At 43.8% G+C, this 27,820-nt stretch overlaps 1 protein-coding gene across 7 annotated transcripts in view; it reads right to left on the bottom strand.

Annotated features, from left to right (window-relative positions):
* Positions 1-27,139, bottom strand: part of UNC79 (unc-79 homolog, NALCN channel complex subunit) — a 148,298-nt gene extending 121,159 nt beyond the window's left edge. For 5 of the 7 annotated variants that reach the window (XM_082231729.1, XM_082231726.1, XM_082231727.1 and 2 more), the window contains exons 1-4: positions 26,769-27,139; positions 13,527-13,647; positions 6,362-6,666; positions 2,106-2,276 (exon numbers count right to left, since the gene is read on the bottom strand). In XM_082231729.1, the coding sequence (XP_082087855.1) occupies positions 2,106-2,276; positions 6,362-6,666; positions 13,527-13,647; positions 26,769-26,790 (619 nt within the window). In that variant the 5' untranslated portion in view covers positions 26,791-27,139. Of the gene's footprint in view, positions 1-2,105; positions 2,277-6,361; positions 6,667-13,526; positions 13,648-26,768 lie in introns of those variants that run through there. The other 2 variants (XM_082231728.1, XM_082231730.1) reach the window with 2 other exon arrangements.
* Positions 27,140-27,820: the final 681 nt, after the last annotated feature.

Consider the following 27,820-nt stretch of genomic DNA (forward strand, 5'->3'; position numbering starts at 1 on the left):
ATGTGGCCATAGAAAGCAGTTCTGCATATCAAAGGAGGCGGGGACTCAGCAAATGAGCTAATCTAATCATGAGCAGCTCATGATTTTATATACGCTAAAATGGCATTGTATCTCAGATAGCATTCTTCTCCTGAAGAAATCAGACTCCACACATACTCTAAAACTGACCCAGGAAATGGTTGTGATGTATTCTGCTTGTAAAAATTAAGACTGTGACCCTGTACGTTGTTTTCCTGGAAGTTCTGATTGTTTTTGCTTCTGAGTAGACTTGAATATGATCGCACTGTGAAATTCTGAAATAGGCATGCTCCAATGGTATATTATTGAAAATACAAAACACATAAAGGCATCAAAAGCAGAACTAAGAGGAAAGAAATAAAACAGATATTGTATTCAAAGATAAATATCAATCAAGATGCATTATTATTATTATTATTATTATTATTATTAAAATTACAGTCCTGGAAATAGGGTGGGTCCTGAAAACACAAGTCCCAGATTCAAAAGCCAGAGTAAATAGGTATGTTTTAACCCACCAAGCATAATACAAAGGTAGATGCATAGTGGGCAGAGAAGAAAAATGAAATACACCTCTTCCCATCATCTTACATGCATGAGTTAATGTTGACTATTTTTTTTTTTTTGAGAACTATTCCATAAGTAAGAGGAAAATATAGACATGGAGCCAAGAGAGGGCAGAAAATGTAGTATTCCACTATTATTAGCGTACTGATTCGGTGACAGATTAAAAAGCATTTATAAACTACTTAATATTCTATTCTCAACCTTGTATACAATATTTCAAAAGTTATTGAAACAAAAATACATCCAAAAACCAATAAAACAGCAGTATGAAAACACGCAATTGCATATAAAAGCAAATGAAACAAAAATTCAGGAGATTTAAGCAGATAAAAACAGGGTCCAGTCTCATGGGTCAGGGAGAGCCCATCTGAACCAGACATCTGAAGCAACTGCTCTTTGCTGCTTCGTGTATGGCACAGGGAAGAGCATTCTGAAAAATGTCTGTTTTCAGGTCACACACACACCCTATGATTTTCTTTAGGGTGCAGTACCACAAACAAAATTTCCTCAGAATACTGATGTAGTAAACAGAAAGCGAATTCTGATGCCTTTCCAGAGTTACCTTTTCTACACATTAACAGCAAATCAGCACCGCTCTGAGTCTTAAAAATACTGGGTTGTATGTGAAATTTCAATGGGTTTACACTGAGTATGACTAACTTCAGACACAAACCATTGTATTTTATGAACTGCCATGTATCCTGGGTATGACAGCCAGGGGTAGGGCCTTCTCTGTGGTAGCCCCCTCAGAACTCTGACAAGTTCCAAGATGATATTTTGGCACTTGTTATGAAAAACATACCTGTGCCCTACACCCTTTCTGGATCAATTAATGGTGCCCTTGGGGTTACCATTCATATTTTATTTATATTACTCTGATTTTACTCTGTCTGCTTTTATCGTTTTAACTTGCACATTGTCATCTAATAGGTAGTGTACAGATACTTTTACAGATAAATAAATAAAGGAGACCTTGGCATGAGAGGTGTTTTGCGCCGATGAAGCTCCTGAACCAGTGGCATATCCATAGTAAGGCCCAGAACATTCAAGTCAGTAAGGAGCTCTTGACAGGCTTTGGTACAATAGTATTTTCAATTTCCCAGAGCCATCCTTCCACAGGCTTTGGCGCAGAATGCCGCTTTATTTGCAAAATTGCAAATTCCACCACTCACCTAACAAAGCCTATCAGTGAAAGCCCTGCATAAGGGCTTCTGTTCCCTCAAACACACCATAAACCACCTGAAATTGGCTCAGGGGGAATCAGGTGAACCCCCAGAAGAGGATGCAAGAGAAAGGGACGGGGGATTGTTCCATCTGCCAGGCTGATACAAAACATTTGTAATAGCACAACATTGAATTCCACTGGGAGCATCCTAACTATAAAATCTATATTTTTATGTAGGACAAGGAGATGCCTTGAGGTTGTTTCTACAGGCTGGTTAATCCTATACAGTACACTCACGTTGCTATGGGAAACACAAGTGTTTTTCCACCACCCTTTTCTTTCGGAATTCACTTACATATAGCCATGGGCAAGAACGAGGTGCTGAGATACTCGACAATGTCTTTGTGCAGAAAGGGCGGGAATGTGGCTAATGTGGAGATCATGGTATACGGTAAAGTGCTCAAGATGTCGTCGTTGAGAAACGGGAGCAAGCACGTGGTTGTGTAAAAAATGGACTGTCCGAGATCTGCCAAGAGGAAGAGAAAACAGACAACAGTAAATGCACGACTACCATCAAAGCGGGAGAAGGCGCCCTACGTATTATATCAACCTTCCCACACCACCTGGTACCCCTCCAAAACATCTGCAGGTGGGGTATCAGGTGGGGGTAAGCTGCTTTATACCTTTCTGTGATAGATCCAATCAAGGTCACTGATGACCAAAGGAGTCCTTCTGGGGCACAGGGAGAACTGGGAGGCAAGAGAGAGGGGGGGCTTACAACAGAAATTGGAGGAAACTGTCTAGTCCTTTCAAAATAATGCTTGACCCAACGGCTGCTCTGCCCAGGGCTGAGCCACCCTGAGTGCCCATAAGCCCATTTTGGGTACTGCCATTTGTCCAGGCCTTGGGTAGTCCCTAGCGGTTGCTGATGGGATCCGGTAGAGTGAGGAGGGACTATAAGGAGCAGGAGGTGGATGGAGGTCTAGACCATCATCTTGAGGCCATCAGAAACCAAACTGCACTGAAAATGCAGTATGGATGAGGGAGAAAGGAGAACAAAGGAAGGATGGAAGTGAGTGAGAGGAGGAAGGCACGGCCTGGTCCAACACATTTAGAAAAAGCGAAGAACCAGCTTCCTAGCCTCTTCAGCAACAAGCCAAGTACCAAGCCCAGTTCATTAGGCACCAGTGGTGACTGTTTGACTGGATTTTAGGAAAACAGGAAGCTCCCTGTGAGTCAGGCCATTGGTCCCTCTAGTTCAATAGTGTTGACCCTGACTGGCAGTAACTCTGTGGGGTTTCAGATAGGGGTCTGCCCAGCCTTACCTGGAGGTTCATGAGATTGAACTTGGGGTCTTTTGCATGCAAGGCAGATGATCTGCCACTGACCTATAGCACTCCAGGGGGCATAAAATTTCCAAAGTTAAAAGCACTTCCAAGTTACATTGATTTCAATGGGACACTTAATGCAATTGAAACCAAACTAGGACTTGAAATGATCTCCTGTTAGCTGGATCGCTCCCGAACTTTAAGGCAAAATCAAATTACCGCTCCTTCTGCCAGAATTTCTGAATGAGAGGATCCCAAAGGGACTGTGGATGCAATTGAACATAATAGTTTTGCTGATTTACTCCTAAATAGAGAAGCACAGACCTGCAACCTCAGTATACATAATCAAGGAATACAAAATCTACAGCAGAAATACTTTGGACCAATGCTATCCATCACAGAGTGATCTGTCGCAAAGCAAAAAGCTATTAAAAGATACGTCACTATATTTAACACACTGAATGTATTACTATAATTACAGCATTCTCTTGGCTACAATATCATTCCCCGCCCCACATGGTTGCTTGTCAAAGGTAGTATCTCTAAACATGGTGGTTCAATTCCTTTCCAGACTTCATGCAATAACAGTCAAAAGTGGGGTGCCCCAGGGTCCATTGTTGTTCAACCTCACTATAAACAACTTGGGATGTTTATCAAATTTGCAGATTACACCAACATGGGAGGAGTAGCAAAGGTGGCTAAGGACAGAATCCGGATTCAAGATTACCTTAAAAGATTGGGGAATTGGGCCGAAACCAACAAAATGAATTTCAGTAGGGACAAATGTAAAGTTCTCCGCTTAGGCAGGAAAAACCAGATGCTCAAATATAGGTTGGGGGAACTCTGGCTTGACAGTAGTACATGTGAAAACGATATAGGGCTCTTAGTAGACCACAAGCATAATATGAGTCAACAATGTGATGCAGCAGCAAAATAGAAATTTAGTGTCCAGATCAAGAGAAGTAATAGTAGTGCTCTATTCTGCCTTGGTCAGACCACACCTGGAATACAGTGTCCAATTCTGGGCACCACAATTTAAAAAGGATATCAACAAACTGGAATGTGTGCAGAGGAAGGTGACCAAAATAATAAAGGGTCTGGAAACCAAGCCTTATGAGGCATGGTTGAGGGACCTGGGTATGTTTAGCCTGATAAAGAGGAGACTGAGAGGAGACAGCCATCTTCCAATATCTAAAGGAAAATGGAACCCAAACCAATGACTTCAAGTTATGAGAAATGAGCTTCCGACTAAACTTCCAGAGGAACTTTCTGACAGATACCTATTTCCTCAAGTAAATGCCTTTCTTAAGGCTCCTGTCTCTATAGCAGATGGCTTCTCCCAAGGACAGTGCTGAAACTAGTCAAGCAAATGGGAACACATCCGCACCATTAAAGCACTTTTACATCCCCTTAAACAGCCATGGCTTCTCCCAAAGAATCCTGGGTAAATTCTGCCAAGGCTGCTGAGAGTTACTTTCTCCTCACAGAGCTACAATTCCCTGAAAAGAGAGCTTGATTGTTAAACCACGATGAGGACTGTAGCTCCGTGAGGGGAACAGGAGCCTTTTGGTCACTCAGCACCCTTAAGCAACTACAGTTCCCAGAATTCTTTGGGAGAAGCGACAACTGGTTAAAGTGGTATAACGATGCTTTAAATGTATGCTGTGGGTGCAGCCTGTCTCTGAACACATGGAGCTGCGCCAAACTGAGCCATGGGTTCACATAAGCCAGTATTGTCCACCCTGCCAGGTGGTTTTTCTCCAGTGCCTCAGGCACTGAACAGCAGCTGCTACCTGGAGATCCTGAGGGTTCAACCTGGGACCTTGAGCTTGCAAAGCATGTTCTCTGCCACTAAGGGTGAGGGAGTGCAGCTAAGGCATTTTAGGGGGAGCTGAGTGCTTACGCTCGGAACACAAGTTTCCAGTACCCAGACTGGTCCCTCCAAACTTTGGACCTTCTCCTGTCCCACAGCTACCCTAGATCAGAAGACGTTAAAGCTGTGGGAGTCTTGACACAGTGGATATATACTGGAAATAAGGGCCAACTGCACCTTCTGGTTGAAAGTGAAGCATGGCAGAATTTGCAATGAAAGAAGGGCAAGAACGTCTATAAAAAAGGGGGCTGCTTCGCATGTTGATTCCCTGATAGCTGCAATGTCAAGCCATGGCTTAGATGGCTGAGGAAGCCTTTGTAAATGCAACACCACAAGGAAAACACTTGTGCCAGTGCAGACACAATGCTGCACAGCTGGGCCAATTTGTTCGTTCACAGCAGCGAGCCATCAAGCAGAGAGAAGCCACTGGGGTGTTGTGTATATTTGTGTGAGAGAGAACGAATGAAATCAGACAGCCTAAAATGGCTGGCAGAATGGATGAGGAAAGCTTGGGGAAGGGCATTGATCATTGGAAAAAACATCTGCTTTGGATGCAGAAAATCCCAGGTTTGATCTCTGGTGCCTCCAGTTAGGACTCCTGTCTGAAATCCAGTGAAAGAAATACTGAGCTAGATGGATCAATGATTTGAACTCAGGATAAGGCAATGTCCTATGTGAGATTTGGGGTGAGTGGGAGAAGGTTAAGGCAAGACTGACCCCCACAACACGTCTGGATCCCACAACACTTGTGGATCACCCTGAAATCTTGAAGGGTGGTATAGTCGTACCTCGGAAGTCAAACGGATTCCTTTCCAGAAGTCTGTTCAACTTCCAAAACATTCAGAAACCAGGGCGCAGCTTCCAATTGGCTGCAGAAAGCTCCTGCAGCCAATCGGAAGCCGCAGAAGCCATGTCGGACGTTCGGGTTCCAAAGAACGTTCGCAAACCGGAACACTCACTTCCGGGTTTGCGGTGTTTGGGAGCCAAAACGTTCGAATCGCAAGGCGTTTGTCAACCAAGGTACGACTGTATATGAATTTAATAAATAATATTAATAAACACAGCAAGACTCCATTCCTAAAGCACTTGCAGAGAAGAGTAGAGTGCCTCTAGAATCTAAGACAACATTTTTAGATACATATCTCTACACCAATACATTATAACTGTCCTCGGATCCGTCAAATTTGCAAAACATAAAACATCTAGATATCTGCCGATTTAAGGTTTTCTTATTGACATAAGCCCAGTGTAGATAATGGTGTATCTACAGTACAGAAACAAGATACAAAATTTGGATCCGTGCCAATTCAAGCCTATTTTTGAAATCTGTTTTTTTTTTCTCATTCATACAAGCCTAGTGTTAATGCCATGCCCCCAAGCTGTCTGTAAGGATTCAAAAGTTGCACTTACCATGCTGGCCATGTTGTAGCAAAGGAACTAGATCCAGCAGAGTCACCAATGTCACGTATAGTCCTTGATAGTCCAATGAAGGGTAGTCTGATAACTGAGCATCACGACTTTGCTGGCCGCGTTCAGTGGGAGCATCTCGCAGGACGCTGTAAAGGAGGGAGCGAGTAACAGTAGGGTTGATGGAACTGACCTGTGGTCTTAGAGATGGGGTGAGTGGGAATGGCACAGGAAAAAGACACATGGTCATGGGCACTGTCAAATTGGAGGCATCTTGGTTCTCCTTCTTCCCTGTGCGGGACAAAATGCTGTTGGGGGGACAAAGAAAAAAAAGAGACAACAAAGACACAAAGAACAGCACATTACATTGAAATGACACTATAAAACAAATAATAAAACTCCAGATACATCCCACATGAGATGCAATCTCTACCAATAACTAGTGCATCTTGCAAAATCTAGCAACAGTTCACTTCCATGCTTGGGGAAAAAATACAATTCAGAAACTGCTACTTGTGGGGAAATTTTCCATTGCATCTCATGTGTTATCTGGTTCATAAGGAGCAAAAATATAAAAATGCATGTTTCAGTGGCACACCCATGTTTCACAGTTCTGCAAAATTAGATGCAATTTGCTATGGAAGGAGAAAAACAATGCAACGGCGGCAGCATCAGATTGTCTGAAATATATGTGTGTATTATTATTATTATTATTATTATTATTATTATTATTATTATTATTATTATATAAGAAAAGGATAATATTGGGAAAACATTTTGAACATCGTTGTTGGAAACCAAGGAGGAAATACTTGCAAAAAATAGGTGTGGCACTTCTAGAAACATGTTTTAGCAAAGAATAAACATGTGTGTTTGTTAAGAGAGCCTTAAAAATCACATGTTTATTGCATCAAAATAATGTCTGTATGTATTACATGATACTGTTTCATGACATTCTGTCAGTATCATCTGAGATAATGAGATTTCAACAGGCACATGGATTTAGAAATAATATAATATTTCTAAAATGTTAGCTAAACTACGTTTGGAAAAGCTTTAAAATAATATATTGTCGATGGGCTGCAGCATGTTTGTGAGCTTATGAGAATGGTAGTTTGTGTGTGTGTTTAATTTAGGGGAAGGAAACATCTTATTTTCTGAATACAAACACTCTCTTGTTAACATGGTTACTTTTGAAATCTAAGGGCTAAGCAAGCATCACCCGTTGTATAGCTGCATATCAGACAGGGTCTTATCATACATTGCTAAGGCTACTTACGTTATTTATTGAACAAACTCACTACAGACTAAAGGAGAAATAATTTAGAATAATTAAAAGGCTTAGTGGGAATCAAAACGAAGGCTAAAAATTAGATTGCTACGCCTTCTCAATATCATTGCAACCATATTATTCCACTTTTCTGAAATGGCTATTTTAAAAAGGCTGCTACTGCAACAAGATTAAAGGGCACTAATCCAGGCAAAGTTAAGCACCTTTACAACTCCCTGAAATCAACAGAAGAGGCGCAAGACAACCCTATGCAAATTTACTCAGAAGCAAGTGTAGTCAATGGGGCTTATTCCCAGGTAAGCTGCACATAGGACTGCAGCCTTTAAAATATGCTTGGGTCTCTCCCACTGAAATCAGAGGAGCTTAAAGGTGCTTAATTTTGTCTCTTCACATCTTTTTACTAATTTATCACACCACGACTATATATTAGCTAGCTTACAAAAAATATATTTTGTTTACAATGCATCAGACCAGATACCCATTTCCCCCCTGTGTGTTTGGCATGGAAGAAACACTGTTTGAAATGCCTACTTGGAGGCTGGCAACTTGTGGCCCTCAGATATTGCTGGACTCCCAGCTCCCATCATCCCTGACCACTGGCCATGCTAGCTGGGGCTGATGTGAGTTGCTGTCCAACAACATCTAGAGAGTCACCCTGGTATATCCTTGACCTTACTCTTCCTACAGATTTCTACGGTTGACCATCTACAAAAGACAGAAGTTAGCATCCCATTGACTGTTCATCATTTATAGGATGGATGTTGAGCCAGACTTAAGATATTTCTGAAATCACCGGCCTCATTATATGCTGTTGACCTTATGAATTGTCTTGCACACGAATAAGCAAATGCACAACTCGCAGGAAGGTGCCCCAAAGTCATCCAGTGAGAATACTGACACTGGGGAAGTGATTTAAACATGTGCAGGACAAGAGCTTATTGTAGTGACAAAGGAACTGTCGACCTGTTTGGAGATTGTACAAATGTTCTGGGTTGGTCAAGTATGCCAGCTGCCGTCTTCCAACAAGTAATCTGTACCATCTGCTCAACTCTACAAGTCTCAGTGATACAAACAGAGGCCACACAGCAGCAGGTTGTACCCATTATATTCGGCTTTTTAAAATGCCTTGTTTATTGTGCCTTATATACTTTCCTCATCCCTTTTGGTATCCCAACGTCCAGTTACCGTGAGGGTATTAATGCAAACCAATAAAATCGCCTAAAGACCACTATCATAATCATGTCCACACTAATAAATAGAAGCAAAGGAAGCTGGCTTATGTCATTGGACCATTGTCATTACTGTCTACACTGACTGATGGTGTTTTTTTTAGGGGGGGTTAATTTATTCTCCTGTGCTGTGCTGTTCCATTGCCTTAGCTACTCAATTTCATTCTGTTCCAGTGCAGTCCAATTGCTCATTTTTCTTTATTTGGCTGCAAAGCATAAATCTCGATCAGCTCTGGCTCTCTGAAGGTATAAGGCATTCAAGGTTGTCCTCCTTCAAAATGGAGCTGAAGCATCGAGAGACTACACATCCCAGCATGCAATTCTCCATTGCTATCGAATGTGCTTTCTGGCCAGAGCAAGGGAACTTTTAAATGTTTAAAGGCCAAGGATTTGCATGGCAATGTGCTTTCTTAGCAAGTCAGATTATCATATATCTTTTTGGTGTGCATGCAGAGGATTGAGGCAAATTGTAGAGTCTGCAGGGCCGGGGAAGGTAACTAATAGCCACTTGTGGCTGGTGTGGTGGGGCAGAGCTGTCCTGCTAAGACCAGCAACACTACAGCTTACCTGGACAGTGTTGGGGATTGGCAGCAAGGTCAAGGTTGTGTGGACACAGTTGGATGTACCAGCAGAAGCACTGAATTGGTTCTTCAGGTGCATCTGTGCAGGGTCTTTAATAGCTGCATAGCATGCAAAAATCCCTAGTTCCCTAGCATCCCCATGTTAGGAACTGTTGCCTTCTACTCACCATGGAGCTGTCCAAACCAATGGGCAGCCCATAAACCATGGTGCACCTTGGGAGCTTTTCCTAACCCAAATAGTGTGACATTGCATGCTGGGACTTGTAGTGTGTTAGGTGACACACCTCCATACAGACTAGTTATGCTACAGGGGTGCCATCTATAGTTGTGGGTGCTGAGCACCCATGCCACAGGGCCCCTGATGCAATGTCTGGTGCATCGCAAAGCACCGGAAGTCACGTCCGAGTGCTTGGAGATGCTTTCTGAGGTCTTTCTGAGATCTCGGAACCTGACTTCCGGTACCACCGGAAGTCAGGTTCCAAGGACGGTGGGTGCACATGATGCCATGATGTCATGTCACAGCGTGATGTCATGACATCACGCGCACTGGGTACCCATAACCTGGGGCCCAAGTTGGCTCCCCTGTTACACAAGTACACTGTCAATGATGATCTAACTCCCATAAAGAGGAACTTAAAAGCGAGTACAGCCTCAAGGGAAGACGGTGTAGAGTCCAGCTTTCAATCTGTACCCACCACCATCTCCCAGAGGTGATTTGACTTGAAATGGCTCAGGAGCACTTGCAACCTTCACTAAAACTGCCAAATATAAAAGAGGACAGGGCTTCTTTTACACTTGTGCAAAAACCTGGATATTCAGTAGGAATATTCACTCACTCTTGTTTACATGACAATTTGCACTTGCCGTTCTATCCCAGGAATGGAGAAACTGTGGTGTTGTTGGACCCCAATTGCCACCAGCCCCAGCCTGCATGGTCAGGGATGATGGAAGCTGTTCAACAACATTAGGAGGGGCAAGGACTCCCCAGCCCTGCTTCATCCTATCCTGCCCCACCTTTGTACCCAGTCACCCTAAAGATCACTCAACATGAGGACCTCTGCATCAGCACCTTACACCCTGTTTCTTTTATCACAGCCCCACAGCCCCTGCAAGTCTATTTCTGAAGTTGAAGTAATCTTCAGCAATAGCCTCTGACGCAGGACATGGGAATGCATTTTTTAAAAAATCTGGAACAGCTTTTGCACCTGCAGAAACTCTGAGAAGGGATCCTGTCCTGTATCTTGAGCAGCTGCTATTTTATAGATAAAGAAACACGGTTTTCTCTTGATAAGAAAATAATAATTATCTTTTCCTTCTGGGGCATTTGTTATATTTGCAGTCAAGTTAGGGGGGAAACAAGCTGGAAATGAGCAATGCATGAAAATTAAATTCATGCTTAATGCAGAGAAATGCTTTGGCCTGAAGGTCAACTCAAGGAGGAGCTCAATGAATCAATGTGTTATGCGCTGTGCATGGTGATTTATTTTTAATGTGATGTTTTATTTGTAAAAAAAAAAAAGCATTTTCTTTACATTTTCCCACCCACCCATCTAAAACCAGCACTGCCCAATTTCCCTCCCCAAATTTGGTGCACCTTAATGATGTCTGTAAGTCCAAGGGTCATGTTCATCCCCCATGTGACTAAAAGAAAGCCAACTAAATCCAAATGCAAAGGAAGTCAACCTCATCATGAAACCAATGTCTGTTGTTCCCCCAAAGATGTTAGCATGTTGCAAATTTCCGTTAAATCCATCTTTGTGACCTAGCTGGGATGACTCCTTCTGAACAGCCTCATCCTTCAATGTGCCAGTTTATATATGTAATAATTGTTATTAGCTAGAAAGAGAACCTAGGTTTTTCTTTTTTCTTTCTTTTAGTAATCGAAATAACTCTTACTTGGAAATAAGTTACATGGAACTTGGTGGGACTCACTTCTGAGTAAAGAACAGAAGTGTTCTGCACCCTTCCAATGATTCCATGCTAGAGATGTGCAGGAACTAGCAGCTGAATCAGGTGAGAATATGACTATCGAGAATAAAACCAGCAAACCATTCAGGAATATCTATCAACAAGCCATGTTCCTCCAGTTGCTACTAGATTATGCAGTTTCCAGCTCACAAAGAGCATTTAGTTTTCTGGACTGAGAGCTCTCTTAGTGTGGCCTGCCCTGTGATGGTGTCAGGGTGGGTCTAGGTCACAGATGGGAAAGAGGTGGCTCTTCCAGATATTGCTGAGGTCCAGTTTCCATCATCCCTGACTCCTGGCCATACTGGCTGGCACTGGTGGGCGCTGGAGTCCAAAGCATCTGAACGGCCACAAGTTCCCCATCCCTGGACTAAGGCAAACCTGCAATCCTAAACACACTTACCCAGGAGTCAGCCCCATTGCATTCAGTAGGACTTACTTCTGAGCAGGCATGCTTACAATTGCACCCTAAGAGTTCAAATTGTCAAGAATTCAAAAAAGGGAAAAAGTTCATTATATATATATATCCAGGTTTAAGGTGCAAATGCAACCCATGGGGCATTTCTCCCATGCAAGACTTATTGCCATTGAATCTGATAGGTAACTCCATTTAAATGAATGTCCATCTTAAGGATTCTGGCACAATATTCATTCATAATCAATAATCAATGCATTGGTGTAGAACCTATGACAACCCAGAAGTTGTTGGACAACAACGCCCATCACCCTTGGCCATCTGGCTGGGAACAGGATGGTGGACTAGATGGGCCACTGGCCTGATCCAATAGGATCGTCTTGCTTTCTTCTTGGTTGTGCTGGCTGGGGCTGATGGAAGTTGCAATGCAACAATGTCTAGAGAGTCACAGTTTCCTTGCCCCCGACTTAACAGGTTGCTTTCACATTCTAGGCCTGGAGAATTGCCTTTTCACTTCTAATGCCTCCTAGCTTCTGGAAGGTTCAGAACTAGGATTTGGGTTGCTGATTTGTTTTGGACAAAGTAGGACACATTTCCACCCAAAACTGAGTGCAGGTTTCAAGTCACCAGCTCAACCTCTAAATGTTTTAAGCCCGTTTCTAGCTCATGGGGGAGGTAGTGGGACTTGAAGGCAATAGATCAAAGTGCACTCCAACAAATACCCTGCTTGGCAGGGGGCTGGACTCGATGGCCCTTGTGGTCTCTTCCAACTCTATGATTCTATGATTCTATGAAATACCCTCTGGGGCATTAAGCTATTGGCCTGGGAGCCATTACAGCCCTGCTCCTTCCCACATGGCCAGAAGCATCGTTTGAGAAAGGGGTTGCTTTTGTGTATTGATCAGCATTTGTTCTTTAGCAAAACTTCATATCTGTTAAGGGAAACTAATTAGCCAAACGATCTAAGGAGGCCAGGAAAAGACATGCAATGGATTTTAATTATAGGTTCCAACTGCACATCCAACTCCAATTAGGGGAAATTGCAAGCATTTTATATTATCACCATTGGAAATTTTACGAAAATTTGGCAGACGAATCAGAGGGAACTACTTTGGGGTTAGGATATCCTGCCTTAGGGTGACGAGTTAGGAGATATTACTGACCAAGTTGCCTTCCACTCCTGTTATGCTGTGGTACGGAACAGGTTATATAGCCACTGGTTGTTAAGCAGTTTGGTTGGGCAAACTGAGGACTGGTCTTCATAAATGCAGCAGAATGGGTGGAGAAAGTTAAGGCAGGTAGAATGGACTAGATCACTGCTGACTGACTGCAGGCAATCACAGTTCTGAATGCTCTGGTATATTATTAGCAACCTCCTGCAAATAGAAAATCAGCATAACAGATAAAGGGGGGTTGATCACCTTTCCCCCTGATTTGCTAGTGTTCCAATTGCAGGGAATCTACTTGGTGGGGAAACAGATGAAATACTTGCCAATAGTGGTACAGTCCATCACCTCATTCTCCCCACGTTCTGCTGCACATATTGAAGTTACTTATTGCTTCCAGATTTTATACTTCATTGAGCTCTGACACATCTAGCAGAACACCCTTCTATTTTTCATAAAGCTATTCATACACTTCATTTAACCAGTATATATTTTCTATGAAAGCATAATTTAAAGCTTACCTTAGCAATGTCTGAGAAAAGTATTTCAGAGTGTTTGCAATGTCAGTTCCAGAGGGGACGGGGTAAATGTTGTGAAGAACACGGTTATGGTATTCTTGCAAGTACCGGATCTTGGAAGCAACTGGTTTTTGTTGTGTTCGAAGAAAATGGAAAGGGGAAGAAAAAGAACATGTATCTTAGTTCTGTTCTTGTGGATAGAAAAATCATATAGTTTTTCTGCATTCAGGCCACAATCCAGCACAGTTACAGCTAAGCTAACTAACTGTGATCTATGATCATGGATCTCCCAGTTTTTTAAAAAGTTAACAGCAGTTGTTGGGAGGGAAGGAGGATTCAATCGGATTGGGGCCATAGTGCTGGTGGAAGGAAGACTACTAACTGTACCCTCAGATACTCCGAAACCCATTTAATTTAATGGACTTCCGCATGACTAACTCTGTGTTGAACTGTGGTCATCATCCAATATATTCAGGCTGAAGGCAGTTGCCAGTTCGATTTTATTCCAAATGTCCACCAAACTTAAACAATTTCATTGGTGTCTGTTCCCACCCCCACACCCCATATAATATTTGTACAAAGTCAAGCAAAATGACAGGAAATCAATGCAATGATTATGTCTTCATAATATTAATCATACAACACCTTTCAACCCTCAAAAGTGTCTCCAATATGGGCTTACATCCCAAAAATATGCTTAGAAGTACATGGCCAACAATGGAAAATTGGTTTGGCTTGCCATATTTTGCCCAAACGTGCACCCCTTCTCTCCTCAGCATGCCATGATTACATCAGGAAGTCTACAGCTAACCATAGTTTCCCATTCTGCCCCAAAATGGGGAAACTGTGGTTACCAGGCTTGGAGAAAGCCAAGATCTTACACCATCTTCAGAGTTTCCTCTCTCTCGAAGGCTTGCCCAAATCACTGGAAGTACAAGAGACAGAACTAAGGAGATCAGAATAAGCAGTGATGTATTATCTATTTCACCTGCACTGCTACCTGGGAAACTGGCCATCGGCTAGGCGGCTGTAATCATGAAACCAAAACAGGCAAGTAACACAAGGTATGGGTACACCTGGTTTGCTGTACACTATGTGCTTTACACTGTAAAAAGGGGTTTGCCAGGAAATGTGTTTGTGCTTTACATTGCAAGAAGGAGCTGGCTTGAGATGGCATAGGGAGGCCTCAAGAAGCAGTGTAAAGACAACTGTATCATCTCAGTACTCAGTGGGCTGATCAACCAAGGGGACAAGAAACCAGAGGTGTTTTTGGAGGCCCCAGAAGATATGGCTCTTGCTTCTGACACTGCCATATTGAGGCATCACCTAGGAATAAGTTACAGCCCGATCTATTGACTGACTTGCTAAATATAACTGATAGAATGGCTGGCTGCAGGCAACCAAAGAGTAAGGTTTCCTACCACGGTTTTGCCCAGTCATTTGTATTAATGAAAACGTGGTATGTGTGTTTTCTTGTGGAGAAGGTGGCAAGGCTTTGTCACGCTTACTACTTGGTAAGTTGGTCGTACGTATTAGCAATCACAGTAGTTAATTCACTGCTTTTATTACTTTTGTTGCTTTTTGTTATCATTTAATCATCATTGCTGTTATTACTGCATTTCATTTATAAATTGCTTCTTATAAATACAGTGGTGCCTCGCAAGATGAAATTAATTCGTTCCGCAAGTTTTTTCTTCTTGCGAGTTTTTCGTCTTGCGAAGCACGGTTTCCCATAGGAATGCATTGAAAAATCAATCAATGCGTTCCTATGGAGACCGTCCGGGGACAGAGGGGACCTGTTTTAAAGCAAGGGAAGGGGCAGCGGGGAGAATCGCTTCTCCCCGTTGCCGCCCCTTGGTTCAAAAGGGGTCCGGGGAGAGAGGGGAAGGCGTGCGCGCCTTCCCCTCTGTCCCCTCTTTTGAAGCAAGGGGTGGAGGGGAGAAGATCGCTTCTCCCCGTTGCCGCCCCTTGGTTCAAAAGGGGTCCGGGGACAGAGGGGAAGGTGCGTGCGTGCCTTCCCCTCTGTCCCCGGAGATTGCGGGGCTGGCAACAGGGAGAAGCGATCTTCTCCCCGCCGCCCCTTGCTTCAAAAGAGGTCTGGGGTGCGGGGGCAAGCTTCGTTTTGCGAAGCAAGCCCATAGGGAAATTCGTCTTGCGAAGCAACTCGAAAACGGAAAAACCTTTCGTCTTGCGAGTTTTTCGTCTCGCGAGGCGTTCGTCTTGCAGGGCACCACTGTAATAATAACTATTATTATTATTATTATTATTATTATTATTATTATTATTAAAATTTGTATACTTCCCTATACCCATAGTTCTCAGGGCGGTGTACAACTTAGTTCCATGGCTGGCTGTATAAGCAACCCCTCACAGGAATCTGCCAATGGTAGGTTTTCATTTTGAAAATACTGTCGAATTACTTGGAGCAATTTCACAATTCAGTAAAAACATATACAAAACAATGGCATGTATAAAAAGTACATATATATTATACACACACCCAATTTCAAATCCAACAACCAACTGGGATAAAAATCTACCCTTGTTTTTACTGAAGTTGTAAGATACCTTGCGAGTGTTGTATATTCAGTGGGAAGGTAGAAATGTTTTAAATGAATAAACTTTCACCCTACAGTTAAGCAATTGATAGGTTTATTATGCAGCCAACGGCAATGAAGGCAATAAATTAAGCAGGAACCTATTAATCATCGTAAGAAAGGGAAAATGTAAAGGAATGTTACCATAATAACTTAGAAATGAAACAAATGTATGAAAAAAAATTCTCTTTCCCCAGATTTTCCCATTCATCATGTGATTGCATGTAGCAAAGAAAACAGTGACTCATAGAGTTCATCTGCCTCTGTTTTCTTCTGTAAGAGTCACTGAGATGTTTACTGCTGAGAAATCTCAGCATGCCTAAGCAGATATTTGAGTGACCATTGTAATGAACTACTTGCACGTGAACTACTACTCTCACTATCCCTGGCCATGCTGGCTGTGGCTTATGGGACTTGGAGTCCAACCATCTCTGAAGGGCCACAGGTTCCCCAACCCTGCAGTAGATGGATCAGACTTCTTCTCCATTGCTCCACAAGGCTCCACAAGGCTTCCATCCATGGGTGGAAATTCCAGGGAAGAAGACGTCAGCTACCGTAACTGTTAAGAGACCTTTCCTAACACCAGGAGCTACTCAACAGTGAAATAGGCTGCCTCAAGTGAGCTCTCTCCTTTATTAGAGGTATTTGAGCAGAGGCTGGATAACCATCAGCCAGGGATGATGTAGTTATGCCCTGTATCACAGTTCCTGCACTGAGAAGGGGGGTTCAACTAGACGACCTCCAAGATCCCTCCTGGCTCTATAATTCTGGTTCTTTTGGTACCAAAGATTAGAGCTGCTTAGCTTCAGAAACATGATAGCCTTGTGTGCCTTCAGGCCATAGCTGGGGACCTGGTATTTTTTTAAAAAATTATAAAAATATTTATAGCACACCAGCTCATATAAAATATCAAGGTGGAGAGCAATCATATATATATATATATATATATATATATATATATATATATATATATATATATATTTGCTTTCGTAGATTTTCACGGGTACAGGAATGCAGGTTTTGGTGTCTTCGGGTGTCTTCCCGTGTAAGAGTCGGGGTGTCTGTGCGACGTTTCGACGAGGTCTCACTCGTCATCTTCAGGCTGGTGCTTTCGGCTTCTTGTTACTGGAACAGAGCAGAGTCTGGTGTTTGAGTTCCTATAAATACTGTTGAGGGGTGTGGTGTACAGCCTCCAATGTTCTGGGCAGAGAGGAAGTTCCTAGATTAGTGTGCCTTTTCTTCTTTTGTTCCTTAATTACTTGAGGGATATCTTGGGTGATTTCATGAGTGATATTCTGAATATCACTGGGTGGGTCATTAAGTGTAGATTAGTTGCTAAAGCTTTCGTGTCTTGACCTTTTGAGCTTGTGAAGAGTTTTTCTGAGAAGATGGCTGTGCTGCATTTAGTTGTGCTCTGGCTTGGCTTCGTGTATAGGGGCGAGCTATGGTTTTGTGCCTTGTGCCAGCCAGATCTGTGTAGGGATTGCAGGGGGGTGCAGCATCCGGAGGTGCCACTATAGTTTGGTTACTGGATGGAGTCTGTAATATGTCTGTGGAGAGGGTCTGGGTTTGGGTCTGGTGTGGTTGATTGGTGACGGCGTTCTGTGTGCCTCTGGTTCTGGTGTCGGTTTTTGTGGGGAGGGCTAATTTCCAGATGTCTGGCAGGCGGGACGTGTCGTCACGCTTGTTCATGTTGTGAGGGTGTTTCTCTATCTCGATGGCTTCCATGATTATTCTCTTGTGGTGATGTTCCATGTTAAAGAGCAATTTGGAATCTGCAAAATTAATTTCGTGTCCTGTTTCTTTCATGTGTTGGAAAAGAGAGGAAGTTTTTTCTTCTTTTTTGACGGCATTCTTGTGTTCTGCGATTCTTGTGTTCTGCAAAATCGACCCAGATGAAGCCAATAAAATCAGACTTGAAGTCACCAACATCCTCTGCTCCAGCAAACCACCCAGAAGCAATTTACACAAAGAAGAACAGAAAGCACTCACCAACCTGAGGAAAGACAACAACATAATCATTCTCCCAGCAGACAAAGGCAACGCCACTGTTGTGATGAACACATCGGACTACCAAGCAAAACTATCAAATCTACTCCAAGACCCTACCTACCAACCTATAAAAACAGATCCCACCACCTATCTGGAAAAAACCACCAAATCCAAAATAAAAGCCTCTCCTATCAGTGAAGAAATCCAGCTAAGAATCATCCCCAGAGAAAAATCATCCAGATGCCCCAAACTCTACAGTCTCCCCAAGATACACAAAGAAGGAACACCACTCAGACCAATAGTCAGCTCCATAGGCTCACCTCTACAAAATCTCGCTAAATTTCTCGCTAAGCAACTTCAGCCCTATGCAGAATCCATCGCTTCACACGTTACTAACTCCTTCCAGTTCATAGAAACAATAAAGAAACAATACCTACATCCCGATGACCTACTTGTGAGCTTCGATGTTGTATCTCTCTTCACTCAAGTGCCCATTAATGAAGCCTTGACAGCCATTCAAAACAAATACAACCCCCCCAAATACATCCTGGACCTGACCAACCACTGCCTAACCAACACGTACTTCATCCACAATGGACAAAGATACAAACAGATAGAAGGAGCACCTATGGGATCACCCCTCTCACCGGTCATCGCAAATTTGTACATGGAACACTTTGAAACCAATGCTTTAGACAAGTCAGAACACAAACCCAAACTTTGGCTCAGATATGTTGACGACACCTTTGTAATTTGGCCACACGGGAAAGAAAAACTAGATAGCTTCCTCACACATCTCAACAGCCTACACCCCAAAATACAATTCACTATGGAAATAGAAGACAACAACCAACTCCCCTTTCTTGACGTCCTAATCTACAAAAAACCTGATGGCTCCCTAGGACACACTATCTACCGGAAAAAAACACACACCAACCGCTACTTACATGCACAATCACACCACCACCCTGCACAAATAAACTCCGTAGCCAAGACTCTCATCTCCAGAACCAAACGCCTGGCTGACAAAGACCACTTGACAACTGAGTTACAGAATCTCTCAAATGTGTTAATCGCCAATGGATACCAGAAAAACAGGGTTACGAAGCTAATCCAAAAAGAAACACCCCCCAAAAACCAAGACACAGAAGAAAACAATGGCATGGCCCTCCTTCCTTATATCAAGGGCACTACAGACAAAATCAGCAAAATCCTCCATAAACACAATATCAAAACAGCCTTCTGCACCAACCAAAAAATAGCCAATATCCTCAGAAACCCAAAAGACAAAATCCAGCTGGAAAACCAAGGGGTCTATGAAATACCCTGCAAAGTCTGCCCAGCCACGTACATTGGACAAACAAACAGACGAATAAATGCACGTATCGCAGAACACAAGAATGCCGTCAAAAAAGAAGAAAAAACTTCCTCTCTTTTCCAACACATGAAAGAAACAGGACACGAAATTAATTTTGCAGATTCCAAATTGCTCTTTAACATGGAACATCACCACAAGAGAATAATCATGGAAACCATCGAGATAGAGAAACACCCTCACAACATGAACAAGCGTGACGACACGTCCCGCCTGCCAGACATCTGGAAATTAGCCCTCCCCACAAAAACCGACACCAGAACCAGAGGCACACAGAACGCCGTCACCAATCAACCACACCAGACCCAAACCCAGACCCTCTCCACAGACATATTACAGACTCCATCCAGTAACCAAACTATAGTGGCACCTCCGGATGCTGCACCCCCCTGCAATCCCTACACAGATCTGGCTGGCACAAGGCACAAAACCATAGCTCGCCCCTATACACGAAGCCAAGCCAGAGCACAACTAAATGCAGCACAGCCATCTTCTCAGAAAAACTCTTCACAAGCTCAAAAGGTCAAGACACGAAAGCTTTAGCAACTAATCTACACTTAATGACCCACCCAGTGGTATTCAGAATATCACTCATGAAATCACTCAAGATATCCCTCAAGTAATTAAGGAACAAAAGAAGAAAAGGCACACTAATCTAGGAACTTCCTCTCTGCCCAGAACATTGGAGGCTATACACCACACCCCTCAACAGTATTTATAGGAACTCAAACACCAGACTCTGCTCTGTTCCAGTAACAAGAAGCCGAAAGCACCAGCCTGAAGATGACGAGTGAGACCTCGTCGAAACGTCGCACAGACACCCCGACTCTTACACGGGAAGACACCCGAAGACACCAAAACCTGCATTCCTGTACCCGTGAAAATCTACGAAAGCAAATATATATATATATATATATATATATATATATATATATATATATATATATATATATATTGCCCTGTATCCATTGATCTTAGGGTGATTCACAACACAGAATTACAATATATAAAAACACAAAATGCATAATAAAAACAAAGATAACCCAATAATCCTCAGCCCCTTCCACAACACATAAAAGGGCATTAAGATGTCAATCTGCCAAAGGTCTGGTTAAAGAGGAACGTTTTTGCCTGCTGCCTAAAGGTGTATAATGAAGGCACCAGCTGATCCTTGGGGAGAGCAGCCCACAAACAGGAAGCCCATTCTCGTGTTGCCGCTCTCTGGACCTCTTGTGAAGGGAACACAAGAAGGGCCTCAGAGGATGATCTCAGGGTCCAAGTAGGCTCATATGGAGAGAGGTGGTGCTTGAGGTATTGCGGTCCTAAGCCATTTAAGACTTTATAGGTCAAAAACAGTACTTTTAATTGAACCTGGAATCTAATTGGCAGTCAGTGCAGTTGAGCCAGGATTGGTGTTTTATGCTCAGACCGTCTTGCCCCCATGAATAACCTGGTCACCAAATTCTGCACTAGCAGAACCGTTTTCAGAGGCAGCCCTACATATAACAGATTGCAGTAATCTAGCCTAGAGGTCACCAGAGCATGGACAAGTTAGGCTGTCCCTGTAAAGATTAGGGGTGCAGCTGGACAGGCTGGTGGAAGGCACTCTGCTCCACTGAGGGCATCTGAACCTCAGGTAACAACAAAGGATTCAGAAATATCCCAAGCTGCGTAGTTGCTTCTCCCATCAAGAGCAGGTAACCTCACAGCCTTCTGGTCTAGAAATGCCTCAGTCTAAATGAATTGAGCTTCAGTTTGTAGGCTCTCATCCAGTCCACTATTGAAGTAAGACAATTGTCAAGTATATCCACTGCCTCCCCTGCAAATGTAAAGGTGAAGTAGAGCTGTGTGTCTTCAGCATATTGCTGACAACATACTCCAAACCTCCAGATAACCCCACTCAGCTGTTTCATGTAGATGTTAGAGTGTAGGGGATAGAATCGATCCCTGTGGAACCCCACAATGAAGGCTCTATGGGGCTGAGAAACACTCCCCAAGTAACACCCTCTGCAGATGGCCATCCAAGTAGGATTGGAACCACCACAAAGCACTGCCACCCATCCCTAACTCCAGAAGAATACCATGGCTGATGGTATCGAAAGTCACTGAGAGATCAAGGAGAATTAACAGGGGCGCATTTCCCCTGTCTCTCTCCCAACAGAAGTAATCATTTGGGGCAATCAAATCAGTTTCTGTGCCAAAACTCATAGAATCATAGAGTTGGAAGAGACCACAAGGGCCATCGAGTCCAACCCCCTGCCAAGCAGGAAAATATATATATTAACTCAACCTAAACCCTGATTAAAATGGCTCTAGAAAATCATTTTCCTCCCAAGAGTGCCTAGATCTGGTCCACGACTACATAAAACACCATGAAAACAATACAAAATTATCAGTAAAATGACTAATCAACAAAGTTTAAACAGCTGCATGGGCCTGACAGCATAAAAATGTGTTCAATGGACATACTGACATTCAGTAACACAGATTTTATTATTGCTTCTCAGTCTTTTGGCTAAGATCAAGTGTAGCCACTATGCTTTCACCTTTATTGGGGTCAAGCTGCAGGTAGAAGATTGTATTGACAGAGAAATTGGATTAATATGCAACTGTGGTCAGAATGAAACAGTCACAAATCAAATTTCAGGCCCCAGAGTAGCATTTTTTGATTTAGAGGGGTTTTCCTATCCTGGGAAACTTGGAAGGAAGGGTGAGATACAAATTCAATAAACAGATAAATAACATACAGGTATTTTGCAGTGACAACCAGATGTTTGTCTGTGAGTGATTTAGAGCTATATTGGTAAATGACAGATCTGAAGAGAATGAAGTCATATTTTTAAAAGCCAACACTTTCCGTAGCCCAATCATCTAGAATATATCTGGACTATAAATTTGTATCAGTTTAACTATCACAATTTCCCCCCAACCCTGCTGTATAATCCTACTGTTTGGAGACAGTAATATCTGATCAAGACCTCTCACACCTCACTCACTTCTGTGATTCTCTTCGTCTAGCGGTTTTTTCGTCTTGCGAAGCAAGCCCATTGACGGATTAGCGGATTAGTGCTATTAGCGCTATTAGCGGCTTTTAGCGGCTTATCGGATCAGCTGATAAGCGGCTTAGCGGCTTAGAAAAAGGGGGACGGGGGGGGGGGAAACCCGCAGGAACTCGATAGACATTTTCGTCTTGCGAAGCAAGCCCATAGGAGATTCATTTTGCGAAACACCTCCAAAACGGAAAACTCTTTCGTCTGGCGAGTTTTCCGTCTTGCGAGGCATTCGTCTTGAGGGGCACCACTGTATTACAAAAGCATGTGCGGTGAGATTATTTTATTACATTGTACTTTTTTCTTCAACACCGCAATCCATCAGGATGAATGGCAGTTGAGAATTTAAAAATATAAAATACATCCTTAAAATATAATAAAGCTGTTGGGATTGCTTCTTCCAGCAGAAGAAGAAACTAATTTTTTAATTCAGAACTTTTTGATGAGTGTATTTTCACCTTCCCCTTTTAATGGATGCTACCAGGATAAAATTCCCTTCTTCTTTTGCCAATGTAGATGTGATAGCAGCACACACTTCTCTTTAAATGTGAGCCTGCCATCATCCAGCATAAAGCGGACATGGCCACAGGGAGGCCCATTGCGACTTCTGGAAGACCCAACAGGGCCCATCGCAGCCACAGGAAGGCCTGACGAGGCCCGCAGCAGATGCAGGAAAGGCCAACAAGGTACCCAGCAGTTGTGAGAAGGCCCGACAAGGCCCACCACAACCACAGAAAGGCTCGATGGGCCTTCCACAGGCTGCAATGGGCCTTTCCGTGGCTGCAACGGGCCCTGTTGAGCCCCATTAGGCCTTCCAGAGGCCACAATGGGCCTCCATCTGCCAGGTGATGTCATATGTGCGCCACGCGCGTGACGTCACAGGCCCACGCCAGGCACCCACAAAGTGGGTCAGGACATGGCACCCGTGTCTCCCAGCCAAGTTCACTTCCAGGATCAGGTGCAGGGGGAGAGGGATCATCTCAGGAGAGAGACTGCAAAGAAGCAAACCATGAGCAAAAGGAGAGTTCAGAACCCAACTTTGCCTTGCATACCTTGTTGTGAATGAATACAGGAAGACCTGTATTTAAAAGGATGGGTGCTCCCACCTACCCCCCTGCCTCACATGGCCCCAACCGTTGCATGAAAAGTGTGCAGGGAAGCAAAAGAGCCATTTCAGTTTTCCCTGGCAGATTCCAAAATGCAGGTCTTGGAGTCTCCCTACGCAGTATTTTCACTGGGGTGGTCAACCTTCAAAGCCAAGGCACACGAACATCTCCCAGAAAGGATATAAGGGACTTATAAGTGTATGTTTATTTGGCTTGAATGTCAAATTAATATAATTGTGTGTTTCTGTCAAATACTGTATTACAGACTTTTTCTAATTATGGGGAAAAAATTGTGCTGAAAAACAAGGAAACAGAAGGTAGACTTCAAGTATGGTGGTTGGCCCAGATTTTGTACCTGGTGTTCAGACATCAATGCAGTGCATCACACAAATGGCACCTTCAACCTGTTGCTATGACCCCAGGGACACTGCCAAGTCAAACGCAGAACACAGCTACAGCCACAATATAGAGAGCAAATCACCTAAAATATCCGATGACCTGGTTTTCAGAAGCGTTAACACCTAGATCATCAGGAAGCATCACCAGGTGCTTGGGAAAACAGCTTATTTTCATTTAAATTATTTTCCTCAAAAGGAGCTTAGGTATCTGTATTCAAGATTATTTCATAACACATTACTGGGTTTCTCTCAGCTCGCTTTTTTGAGCTAAATGAAGCAGTATTTCTTTGGTCTGTCGATGGAAGGGTCTGCACACAGTTAACAGGCTCATGAACACTCAGTTCTGACCTAATCCTCTTCCTCAGCTACTTCCTACACCTTATGCTAGTTCAGATCCTTTTTATGTCAATAGACTCAGTAGAAAGAGTCCTCTGTGGGATCTTCTCTGCTGTCTCTGTACCAAACCCACCTGCAGTCGACATAATATGCATTAATAGCTCTGCATTTTTAAAAAGGAAATAGCAGGTGCATGGGGGTTGTTCTGGATCATAACCACAGGAAACAGGGTTCAACTCTTTGTCCCCTGCTGTAGTACTCATTAGGATCAGGGGACATTTGCCCTATATTTGCATTGGAAGGAAGTCTCTCAATCGCACAAGTGGAAACTTTCTTTCCAGTGCAAATAGCAGGCATGGAGGAGGGCTATCTGGACTGGCGCCACAATTGGGTAGAAAAATGGGTAAAAAAACCCCTCCACACCTGCATACTTTTTCTGGATTGGATGCTCTATGCCTGCTACTTGACTTTCAAATGCTCACTTAACTGTTATTGCTCCATGTCTACTTTGGCCCTGAAAACAATGGGAATAGGACTTTGACTGCACAATTCTATGTATGTCTATGCAGAAGTAACTCTCATTGAGTTCCATTGTGGTAAGCGAATATAACAATGAGCCTTTAGTCCATCATTTGCTTGATTACCCCTGGCCTGGAGCTGGGGGGAGTTTCTGGAAACTGATAGTGGGTAAGAGAAGGAAGTGAACGCTTTTGTTTCCTTTAACAATATGTGGAGAAAATAAATTACATCAGCATCATTTCCCTGAACTGTGGAAGGCAAGCAGAAAGAACAACCCATTATTCTAGTTAGTTAGTTAGTTAGTTAGTTAGTTGCTCTGATCCACAAACTGATTCAGTTATCCAAGCTCTAGTGCACACTGTCCAGAGCTCCTTCCTTGATAGTATTCAGGAAAAGACAAGATAGATACTTCAGATAGGGGCCGTTCTGTCTTTGGCTTGTGGACTGGAATGATCTGTCCATATTTATGGCTCTGCAGTTCTATGATCAGTGACATCATTTCATCCTGCATTGCTCAACCACAGATAATCAGCACATATCTTCCTTCATTAGACACACTAAGGAGGAAGTATTTGCCTGCTACGTACCAAGGGCATTTAACTGAAGCAAGATTGAACATTAAGGAGGTTATTCTAAAGGATCAGTGGTGGACTCAGTGCAAGACTTTGGGAGCAGAAGTCCAGCAGAATGAGCAGGAAATTCCCCAATGCAGCAGAGCTTGCTTGGCACATTTTTTAAAGTAAGTGAAGAACTACACATTGCCATCTAATGGGGGGAAGGGCCTAAAAATTAAGTCCAGAATCTAAAATTTCCTAAGTGCAACACTATAAATGAAGAAACAATTCTATACACTTCCAAGAGAAGTTCTGGAATCTTCTTCCTTGAGAGGTAGCCAAAGGAAGATAGGCAAGAACCGGTCATAGATACTTTGCCTGCAAGACATGGAGCACCTGCAATATCCAAGGGTCCCCTGCGAGTATACGGTGCCATGCTTCTATTGTACCTTTTCATTCAGTGTTGGTCAATGAAGCTACACAGTCAGCTGATCCTGCCTCACAGTGACCTGATAGGGTGTCTTGGAAGCAACGGCCTTGCATATATATGGATCTGACCAATCCCTCTTTTCCTCTGCTAATTACATCTCTGTTTATCTGAGTGTGTAAATATTATTTCACTGGCAACTTGAAAAAGCCATAAAGGAAGACAATCTCCACCCAGTCCAAAATATCAACAAAAGCAAGAGTGGGTGTGGGAGAAAGGCAAGAGATAGCCTATTACTTGAAGGCCCCTGAGATTTTGTTTTTATTTTCAAGTCATCCAGTACAGTGCAATCAGGAAATGAAAATAAACTGGTAGGAAGATTTCCAAAACCTAGCAACGAAATCAAATCAAGTGCGTTAAGCTAGGTCCTCTTTTTAAAAAAAGGTGGGGGGAGGAGAATCGTATCAAAGGCCTGCATTTCCTCTATATGTGTGGAGACAGAAAACCATCTCCCCTCTTTTGGTAAATATAGGGATTCAAACACTTCATGATGATTTTAAAGGGATTGTGCTTTGTAGATGAACATCCTTAAGGGTGGCCAACGTGATGGGCGCAGAAGGCCCAGGGGAGACCAGAAGGTCCCCCGAATCAAGCTCTTTAAACCGCAGTGCTCTTCGATCTTCCTAGATCAGGGCTTCCCCACTGCCTGCAAGGGCGGAGAAATCGCCTGCCGCATTCAGTACCACGGACAACGCCGTCCCTTCCCGTCTCTTCCCCTCACCCCACAACCACCTGACGCCCCCAATTTGCCCCCTTCCGTCCCTGCCGATGCTCTCATTTGCCCCCCCTCCCCACCCCAGTCTCTTTGCCTCCGCGGGGTGGGCTACTTACACTGCTCCGCTTTGGTGGACATGGTGGGGCCCGGGTGGAAGTGGTTGCTCCCAATATTGGCGGCGCGGGGTCCTCTCCGTCGGCTAGCGGGGAGCGGCGCTCTCCTGCCGCGGCGGTGAAGTCACCCTGTCTCCCGAGCTGCATCCCTCCCCCTCGGCTGCCTCTACCATCGCTACGGAGCCGCAGAGCTGCAGGGAAGGGAAGGGAAGCAGGCCAAGGAGGGAGGGGAGAAGCCACGAGGGGGCGGCGGCTTCGAGGAGCCCCCGCGCGCTCCAAGCGCGGACCCCCGTTCCGTGCCCTAGGCTACGCGGTGTCCGGGGGAGAGCGCGCCTAAACGGCCACGCGCGGAGAAGGGCCCATTTTACAGCCGAGGCAAAAATTAATAATCAAGAGGGCCTTCCCCCCGCGTTTGCATGAAATGAGCTCGACCGGAGAGGAACGTGGAGGCGGGGGAGGGGGGAGTGTTCCATTCATGAAGACGGGCGGCTGAGCGCGGCCAGCCTTTTAAAGGGACTGCCGTTCGCAGCCCCCGCGGCAGGGAGAGGCTTCCGCGTTTTCTGAATGGGAAGCGCGCCGACTTCTTTTGCAGGACCTGCTCCAGGGGTGGAATTAGGGTTGCCATGTTTTGGAGAGCAAAAAAGAGAGAGGACGCTGTGACGGCCATTCAAAGCAATAAATGCAATTTGTTTTTTTAAAAAAATACCCCTGAATAAGAGGACACATAGCAACCCTAGCGCCCGCCAAAATAAGCACGTGTTTATGGCATCAGGGGAGGTGGAGGATTCCCATAATAAGCTGCTGCTTGGCCATCCAGCCAGCTGCTCTTATGTCCTTGCACTAAAGCACTAGAATTGACATTGCATTTTTGCATGTTTTTATTGTAATTTTTCTTCCAAGGTGTTTTCTTTGGTTTCTTTGTTTCTTTGTTGCATTCCTACCTTTTTATTCAATGCATTTTTCTCTAAGGAGCTCAGGGTGGTGTACATGGTTCTCCCTCCCCTTCCTCATTTTATCCCCAGAACAACCCTGGGAGGAAGGTTAGGATGAGACAC

This window comes from Podarcis vaucheri, assembly GCF_965113315.1.
Source record: "Podarcis vaucheri genome assembly, chromosome: 1".
Lineage (NCBI taxonomy): Eukaryota > Metazoa > Chordata > Lepidosauria > Squamata > Lacertidae > Podarcis > Podarcis vaucheri.